General features: G+C 42.9%; 1 protein-coding gene across 1 annotated transcript in view; it reads right to left on the bottom strand.

The window, feature by feature from the left end:
* Positions 1 to 711: 711 nt before the first annotated feature.
* LOC101850453 (fibronectin type-III domain-containing protein 3a) overlaps positions 712 to 9,973 on the bottom strand; it is a 37,651-nt gene continuing 28,389 nt past the window's right edge. The window contains exons 15-20 of the mRNA XM_035973338.1: positions 9,489 to 9,594; positions 7,940 to 8,193; positions 7,390 to 7,590; positions 6,540 to 6,706; positions 5,168 to 5,301; positions 712 to 3,437 (exon numbers count right to left, since the gene is read on the bottom strand). Coding sequence (XP_035829231.1) covers positions 3,021 to 3,437; positions 5,168 to 5,301; positions 6,540 to 6,706; positions 7,390 to 7,590; positions 7,940 to 8,193; positions 9,489 to 9,594 — 1,279 coding nt within the window. The 3' untranslated portion in view covers positions 712 to 3,020. The remainder of the gene's footprint in view (positions 3,438 to 5,167; positions 5,302 to 6,539; positions 6,707 to 7,389; positions 7,591 to 7,939; positions 8,194 to 9,488; positions 9,595 to 9,973) is intronic.

The following is a 9,973-nucleotide window of genomic DNA, read 5'->3' as shown; positions in this document are numbered from 1 at the left end:
GGTCTTCCGGTAACAATTTTGTAACGAGTCATAAAAAAACAATAACAGTGAAATATTCTCCACAGTGATGACGAAAGGGGGACGGGTGTTGGGGGTCTGTGTGGGGAGGAGATACTTGAACTGGCACAAAATAGACAACATTCATAATGTCCAACACAACAACAACAACCAATAGATGTACAGTGCCTGTGAGCAGCGCCCAGCGTGGGGAGACACCACCCACAAACCCCTCTCCAAATATACAATAAAGAATAGAATGTATCTTAAAGAGCCAATAGAAAGATGTAACAATATTCTTGGACCATTTTGAGGCAACAATACATTGCATTATAACCAAGGAAGGGAGGAGGGTTGGGGTGGGGAGGGATATTTACAAGACCGATGACTTATAGAACCATTCTCGATAAAATATACATGAGCGGGCGGGGAGCAGAGGTTGTCGGTTTAACAGCACCACCTGGTGGTTGTGGTGACATGCCTTGTTCAGGTTCTCATGGACATGGTTTTCTGCTACGTGGGGACCTATAAACACATCCGAACGCGTGCACACACACACACATACACACACACATATGGGAGGCCACAAGACAAAAGCAAGTTTTCATCAACAAATATCCTTCAAACTCCTCTATAGAAGGAAATTTTCACCAACAGCAACAGCAAACTTCTCACAAATCTCTAAGGAAGGAAATTTTCACCAACAAATTTATCTTTTTAGACAAGTTAGGTTTCATCTTTTTATTTATATCATCATTGTGTTGCAAGGTGGGGCTGTGAAGAGAACCACTATGCTTTGTACATCTCTTGGCCTTCCCCTGTAATTTTCATTTCATGCAGCAGACTCAACAATTATATGTTGCTGAAGTTCTACACTAGGTAGTGGTGCTGGTGTTTTGGAAAGGGGGGTGGGGGTGTTAAGCTCAACAACAGCATTACCCTGTGTTGGAATTTTATACTCTCAAAGAAAACTTGGACAAATTTCAAAGACAAAACACAAACCTTTGAGGGAGACAAAATCGTCACTCCATTTCCCCTCAAACAGTTTGCATCCTACATCTCACATACTCCTTAGAACTCCCCCCCCCCTTCCCCAAATTACCTTTACCTTCCTTTTCTCTCATACAAACACACACACACACCAACACACAGTGGCATGACAATAAACAAAGCCCAGTTCATATCACTAACTGCCTATCAATACTACAGACCAAAATCAAAGCTCCTTTTAGGCCACTCATTCGAAATCTATATTGGTCTCACACAATTGCTTTCTAAATAACATTTCTGTCGCAGGTCATATCTCACTTCTGATCTGCAGTGTCAACATGATAGTCACATATAACCAAACAAAAAATCTCTTTTAGCAACATCTGATAGTTCAAAACGCTGAATCATAACAAAATGACGACAAAGTGGAAGTAAATATAACGCAATGCAAGTTTTGGCAAACGTCAACCACGACAAAGTACAACAACAGTCTCTTCTAGTGTGAGGCGTGCTCATCAAATGATTCACTTCCAAAATCCAAGAACGAAAATATAGGCCAAAAATAGACACAACGGTCAGATTTGTAGATTTACTGATTCCGTTTTTTTTTTCAAGTTGAACATTTATATCATTTCATACAGACAAACTGTACAAACTCAACCTGCGGTTGGTAGACAGGTGCTCGAGTGGTTTGCTCTGTCTTTCCTAACAAACACTTATCCTCCTTATCTCACCTCTTTTTCCTTAGTATGTTCTTTTGTAACACCTCTAATCTTTGGCATTAGCATGACCTATTTGTGTGGCAAGTACTGGGAAACTCTTCATTAAAACTGAAAACTCAATCTATAAATTTGATGCATTTATGTCCAAACAACATTTCCCCTGTGAAGCAACTCATTCAGTCAGCATGCCTCACATTTCCTGCTGTCAGGCTATCCTAGCCCCCCACTCTCATACCCTCTCCCTGCCACTCTGGTGACTCCTCACACTCCCCAACTGCTACTCCCAACACCACCTTACTCGTAAAACCATCAGCCCCACTCCTATGCTAGTAAAGCACTCTTGAAGCACACCCACATACTCATTGTTAATTCTTCTGTCATGGGGAGGAAAGGGGAGGGAGAGGAGCGAGGAATTCCCTTCTCTCCTCACTCCCTCAAATAAGCACCACACATCCCCCTGTACCATGCTACCGAGGCCTAGAAAGCTTCCTTGATCCTGCCGACATAACTTGCTCCAGCAAAATAAAGACAAATTCTGACCTACAGTTCAAACCAATGACCTCGTCTTTCGATCCCCATGGTAAAGTACTCAGGCTCTGACCTCTTCAACATTTCCCTTGTCAAGGACCCAGGTATCTCCACTGTAAAGTACTCACACTCTGACCTCCACACCCTCCCGACCTCCGACATTCCCCCCCCGTCAAGGACCCAGGCGGAGACAGAAGCACCGAAGAAGTCTTGCAGACAACAGCAGACAACAACAAGATGGCGTCTGCATCATTAACATAATACATATATCATCATCATCATCAAGTCCAGTGTTCTTTGATTGTTTCGTCTTCTTATTTATAGTCAAGATGTGCAATCGTATATATATAAATGTATTAATTTATTTCATCATTTATGTTATATTCACGTCGTAAGACAAAACTCCCTCATCTCCCAGAGAGCAGTTGTTAACCCAATACCATAACCCAAGTTGTGCTCACGCTGGTGAAAGTGTTAAGTGACAGCGTAAACACCTCTCACATTGTCTTACATTAGCCGCAGACTAGCCCCGGCACATTGATAATAGCACTGCTGCGCTCCCAAGACTTAGACCTGAGAAAAACCTCCACAGACACCATCATTTTAAGGCCGAGGGCACATTGATATGTCACCCACATAATGTCACGGCTTTCTTTTTCTCTTCTTCTGATAAATATACTTTTTAAAATAAAACAATGACGAAAAAGGGAATCTTTGTAAATGCTAGCAACAGACTTCGAAACAATGTTAAATCTCCCGCAGACTCTCTTACGGCGACTATTTTTAGCTCCCTGATCTCCCTCCGAATGAAGATGACGATGGCGATGATGATGAGGAGGAGGACGATGGCGACGACGAAGACGAGAGATCTTCGGCACCAGACATGTAGTTGATCAGCTGCTGGCACAGGAAAGCCGAGACGATGGCCACCAGGACGAAGCAGCCGAGGATGACCGCCGCCCACTGCTGGTCAGTCCAGGGCTTCCTCTCCTCAGCGTGGCCCTCAGAGGCTGAACCAGAGCCAGAGTCTGACTTAACCGTCTCTGGGGCCGGCGTGGAGAAAAGAACGCCGGAGCTGAAGGAGCCCGTGATGTCACCGGTGTTGTCGGCAGACAGACGCACAGCCGCCACCCGGGCCTGGTACTCTGTCTGGGGCAGCAGGTCCTCCACTTGGAAGTGGGAGTTTGGTCCTTTGTAGATCTGGGGACATATCCAGAAAGGCAGGTGTCATTAAGACGTATTTGGGGGGAAGTAGTCAGTACGACATACAGAAGCATGTAGTCATTCCATGGGGAGGTTATACTGTACTTTTATACATAATAAATTAAGATGAGCCTAAAGCCTATACAAATAACAAATTGCATTAGTAGAGCTTAAATTCCGACTCAGTAGAATGCTCTATGCGTTTTACAATCTAAATCATTTCCTCAATAGACCTGATAGTATTCTATGAATAATTTCAACTACCTGGAGAGCATACACTGCAAGCTGCCATTTTCCAGGTGCTAAAACGGCAACATAATGATGAATTGTTTCACTGTCTATGGCCGGGTGCTACACCACACATCATCCAGCAGTTTCAGAGGCATCGATAGTCTAGTGGTTAGGCTACTGGACTTGTAATTGTCAGTTTGTAGGTTCAACAGTTCGAGGATTAGCTCGGCCTCACATTGTGTCTTTGAGAATGAACGCACTTTATATACATTGTCCCATTGGGCTGGGTCCTCTTGAAGATGGATGTTAAATTAAGAGGTCCCACTTCTTAAACAACATTATAGTGTTGCAAACAGTTCTAAACCTATATAATTTCGAACATTTATTATTTCGTATTCACCTGTTTACTTTTAGTACGAGTTTTACAGTACTTGTAACACAAATAATAGGTCATAGAAGATTAACTCTTTGGCTACCAAGGCATTTTCCGTGCTGTTACCAAGGCATTTCTTAGTCTTAGAATTTCAGAAGTACCCCTGTTCTTCTTTTGCGTCTGATGGGCATAATTCTATATGGAAGTCAGACATGTTATATACCAAAATGAAGGTAATTGAATGTAGAATATTTTTAATCTAATAAAAAAAAAATTTTAAGTCATAAATCCAAACAAAGATGGGAGGTAAGTGAACACAAGGTGAAAAAAATAAAAAAATAAACAAAACATTTTCAACTTATATTTCTCACAGTGTATAGCTGCTAAATCCAATCACTTCATGACTTAGTCATACTGAAGTATATTCAATTGTCTCTAACTGGGCCAAGTTTCATGCACAATGGTCAAGTATATACAAAGTTGTCGCACTTTTGGTGAAATCACTCACAATGAAAAAAAAAGAGAAAAAAACGCTGCACACACGCCCCTCTCTGCGAATCTTCATTCTCATCGCTGTCGCTGCTGTCCGACACAGGTCTAACTTCATCCCCTCCTACATCCCTATCGGAAAGTACTGACAGTTCCTCTTCATCATCAACTAACCACGTTTCAAACTTTTCCAGGGTTTTTGAAGCAAAAAAACGTTGTGAAGGGCGGGAACCTGATGGGTCATCAGCCATTTTGCCGTTGCTATGAGTAAACTAATTCGAGCAACACAGGGCGGGTCAAAAAAACATGAAAAAATGCAAAAAAAACCCAGCAGAATAAAACACAAAAGGCGCCAAATTCCTTCACTGGTAGACTGATGTATGGTAAGCAGAGCAGTTAAAAACATGAAACGGAAGGGTTGAGTCAAATTGTGGAAGAGAAAGGGAAAGAAAAGCGCGAGCCGTGGCCACGAACTAGGAAGTTATGGAGCCGATAGATCGGCTCATGGTAGTCAAAGAGTTAAGAGTTGATCTGCAGATAACAGAAATAAAACAAAGAGAAATAAGAATGATAGAATGTAATTGGAAAGAAGAAGCAGACTAGGCGAGATCACCCGCCAACCACACACACTCACCTGTTTATACTCTGTGTCCGCCCCACTGATACACAGAAGCTGTAGGATGTAGGCCATGGAGTCGGAGCCCATAGGCCGCACACTGTGCCACTCCAAGGTGCAGCCACGCTGGCTTAGACCAGACACTTTGGGTGCTACAGGGAGACAAACAGACAATACATCACCCATAAAGAATCTAATGTTTTTTGTTCAGCAGTTTTGTGTTGTAAGAGTCTTAGTTTTAGTAGAGGTTTTACGGCACTCGCAACTGCATAAGGTCATATGAGTGCCAAAAGATTGTAGGTGTTACAAGAGAGTAACAAACATGAAAAAAGAAGAAGGGGAGATAAGGATGATAGAAGTTTGATAGGAAAGAAGAAGCAAACCACACCAGAGCACCCGCCAACCACCCATGTTGTAAGAATGCTACGCACTTGCAACACAATTAGGTCATATAAGTACTAAATATTAGTTGTATTACAAGAGAGTAACGAACACAACAACAAAAAAAGGAGAGATCAGAAGAAAGTAACTGATGTGCAAAAGAAAGAAGGAACAAACCACACCAGGTCATCAGCCGACCACCAACAATCAAATGTTTTCTGCGCTGTTCTTTGAGGAAATTTTATTTTGGGTGTAAAGAGATATACACATCAGCACAATGTCGTTGAGACAGGGAAAGTAAAACTGACAGACACAAAGAACAGAGGGAAAGAAAATGGCAGCACCCTCCAACCATGAGTAGAACTGTTTCATATCTCAATCAACACAATATATATCCTCTAGGGGGCAGGCTGCTTCGGCCCCCGCCTCGCCAGGGCCAATGCACAACTAGAAAGACATAAGTACTCAATTGTGACATCTATCTTATCAATAAAAAATAATTCATTTACATGTTTACAACTCAAAACAAAATGTCCAGCGCTTTCATGTTCGTTTTGCTTTTGAAGATTTCATATTCAATGACTAAGACACATGACGAGATACAGATAGAAGTTGCAAGGACACACACAACTAGACAGATAGAAGTGACTACCAAAAACAAACACGGCAGTTTTTCTATACGTTTCAAACACATCAATCTCTACCTCTCTGTTTGTCCCGTCCTTGACCTTTTCGTGCTGATTGGTTCATAGTTCAACCCAAATTTTGATACTTTTATTCTTTATTTCTTTCTTTCTTTATTTTTATTTTATTTTTTTTTCCGGGGTGAGTGGGTTTAACATACATGTATTATCAAAATTCATAAATAAACCTCACACGGTTTAATTCACATTGCCTTTAAAACATCAGTATGCAGCTATCATTTTTATACCAGTACTTCTTGCTGTGGGCACTTCAGGGCCAACATGCCAATTAAGCTTGTGTGATCGTTCTCTCATCCTGAACTCACCTTTGGGAGGAGGGGGCGGGGCCTTGGTGGTGGTGAAGGAGTAGGTGTCGGAGTAAGGTCCACTGCCAGCGTCGTTGCTGGCAAACAGGCGAAACTCGTAGCTTGTCAGCTCTGTGAGGCGGGTCACCTTGTGGGTGTGTGCAGGGCCCGTGTACACTGGCTGGAAGCTACAGGGAGCGCATATGAGAGAGAGAGAGAGACCAGAGCATTACTGATCAGTTCAGTTTTTGTTTAGTATTAGTAAGAGTTCGTTTTTTTGTTTTAGTAGAAGTTTTATGGCATTTAAGTCATGATATAAGTGCCAAAAATTATGTTTTAGTAAGAGTTTTAAGGCACTTGCAACAAAATAAGGTCAAATAAGTGCCGAAGATTAGAGGTGTTAATAGAGAGTAACAAACACAAAAAAGAAGGAGGGGAGATAAAGACAATATATTTTTTTATAGGAAAGAAGGAGCAAACCACACCAGAGCACCCATCAACCCCCTCTTAGTAGAAGTTTTATGGCACTTTCAATACATTTTTAAAGTCATAATATAAGTGCCGAAAATTAGAGGTATTACAAGAGAGGAACATATATAGAAAAAACGGGGAGGAGAGACAAGGACGACAGATGTTTGACAGGAAAGATAGAGCAGGCCACACCAGAGCACTTTCCAACCATCCACATAGCTGTTTTTTAAAAGGTGTCGCAGAGGTGAGTCTTGCCTTTTCCCTCTCTCTCTCCTTCAGACAGACAGACACACACATAAACAAACAGACACAAACACAGAAACACAGACAATCCGTGCTGCAGGTAGCCAACCAGAGCTGCAAGTAGCCACATTACAGAAATTAGAAGCCATCCCCCCACCTGCCGTCCTCTTTCTCCATCTCCAGTGTGTAGGTGAGCAGGTCCGAGTTGCGTCCCTCCCCCCACTTGAGCTTGATGGAGCTAGGTGCCAGCATGACACACTCCAGCCGCGGGGGCGACGGGGGCTGGGCCTTCGTGCTCACTTTGACAGCACTGCTGTAGGCGCCCACCCCAATGCTGTTCACAGCCTGAACACGGATCCTAGGGGGAAGAAAACAAGAGAAAATAAATAAACAAACAACTGGCAGAGGAAAACTGTCCAGCCTACTGTAACACCCACCTGTCCCACGACAATCACCTGTATCAAATACTTTGTTTGGGTCTGTCCCTCATTTTTTACACAAACACACATATGCACACTTACACACACACATATACACACACCTGTAGAAGTCTAAGAATGCACACCATGTTTAACATGATCAGTCTGTCTGTCTGCTTGCCTGTCTGTCTGTCTGTCTGTTTCTCTCTCTCTCTCTCTCTCTCTCTCTCTCTCTCTCTCTCTCTCTCTCTCTCACACACATACACACACACACACACAAAAACTCACTTGTAGACAGTCTCCGGGTGCAGATCCTCCAGCAAATATTCAGTCACAGGGTCCACCGAAATAGGTGGCCGGTCGCTCACATCAATGTTGTAGGAGATGATCTCACTCCCGTTGCAGTGTGGCTCCCTCCACGTCAAGAGGGCGGAGGTCGGTCCCGGGGAGGCCTTGATGGACACGATAGGGGAGGGACTGGAGGAGGGTGTCGTGCACTGGGTGGCCGAAGACAGGGGGCTCGAACCTGCGCTGTTGATGGCCTGAGAGAGGAGGGGGAGATCATAAAAGTATTGATATTAACACCAAAGAATCCACTACACACCCACGCCCAATAAATTAAAACAAAAGTCTTTCAGCAAATAGGCTGAGAAATAAATTTATATGTTCAGCAATAGAACAACACTGAGAGAATTTTGTGAAGAACAGATTCTAGTGTAAACAAAAGTGAAAGAGACATCCAAAAGTTTTAGTCAAACCTTCAATATAACACAATAGCTCCCTACTCAGACCCAGAGGCACTCATCGAACTCATGCTTGCAGACGACCTAGCAATGATGAGCAACAAGACACAACTACAGGAGCATAACAACCAACAAAACGCGAGCTGCGAGAAATATCACATGAAGATCAGTTTTAGCAAGACCGAGGTCATGACAGTTAACAGGAGACCAGACAAATTGGATACCAACATCAATGGATCCCACCTGAAACATACCAGTGAATTCAAATACCTGGGCAGCATTTTCACAGAAAACCGCAAACTAGATTGAGAAATAGAAACTAGATGCTAGAAAGTCAATGCAGTCAGCTATCAACTCGCCCCTCTCCTGAAACATCCCAACATCCCCATGAACACCAAGGCAAAGCTCATCAATGCCATTTTTTTACCAACGCTCACATATCAGTGTCAGACACGGTCCCTAACAAAAGCCCTCGAGAGGAAGCTGGTCACATGCGAAATGAAATGTCAAAGAAGAGCGGTAAACAAGACAAGATCAAGTAGTTGGGACATCTCACATGGATGCCTTCAAACCAACCAGCTCTGAGGGCATACAACACCAGATATTCTGGATGGAGTGCCAGAGGAAGACTAAGACGACACTGGAGCGAATACGTGGCAGACACCCTCAGAGCTCATGGGATATCCCTACTACAGGCCACTCGCCTTGCTGCAGACAGACGCCTGAGTCTCCTAATGGAGCCCACCAGTACAAGCGAAAGAAAAAAGTAAAAAGTAAAATAAGTAAACACCCTACTCAGCTGCAGGTGACCTTGATTCACTGAAGCATAATAATTATTTCCCTAAAGCTTAAAAACTGGGACAGAAAAAGTAGTACTGATTTATCCAACTCTGACATTTTAACAATCTGTATCCAATGCTTATGAAGAGAAAAACTGAAAAGAAAAACACAACGTTTTATTTACATGAATGTTCAATTGGAAGGTCCCGCCTCTGAAAAAAAAATCTTACATTGTTGAAATGGGACTTTCGACCAGTACAATGATCCACAAAAGAAGGCCTGAGCCACATGTCAGGGCATTCACAGGGACTCACCTGAACTCGAAAAGCGTACGGACTGGCAGGCGTAAGTCCTTTAGCATCGAAGCTCATGTTTGGTCCAAAGTATAACTGAAAAGACATCACAACACAGTGAGGGTAAGATTAAACTCTTTCAGGTGACATTGCAGCACTTACGTATGTCCGTTTTAGTAAGGGTTTTGCAGCACTTGCAACACAATTAGGTCATACAAGTGCCGACGATTAGAGGTTTTACAAGAGAGTAACATACACAAAAAAGGAGGAGAGATAAGGACAACAGATGTTTGATAGGATGAGTAGGAGCAAAGCAGACCAGAGCATCTGCCAACCACCTGCCAATAGAGTATTGAGACATGTTTTTTTAAGTACCAAAATGGGAGAACTGATGCTTTTACTCAAGCTAAGCACTTCCTGTCAAGCTTAACTTACTATGCGTGCTTGTGAAAGTCTGTGTGTGTGTGTGTGTGTGTGTGTGTGTGTGTGTGTGTGTGTGTGTGTGT

This window comes from Aplysia californica, unplaced genomic scaffold, assembly GCF_000002075.1.
Source record: "Aplysia californica isolate F4 #8 unplaced genomic scaffold, AplCal3.0 scaffold01147, whole genome shotgun sequence".
NCBI classification, from domain to species: Eukaryota; Metazoa; Mollusca; class Gastropoda; order Aplysiida; family Aplysiidae; genus Aplysia; species Aplysia californica.
The sequence above is the reverse complement of the archived record's forward strand: the minus strand, read 5'-3'. Positions and strand labels throughout refer to the sequence as shown.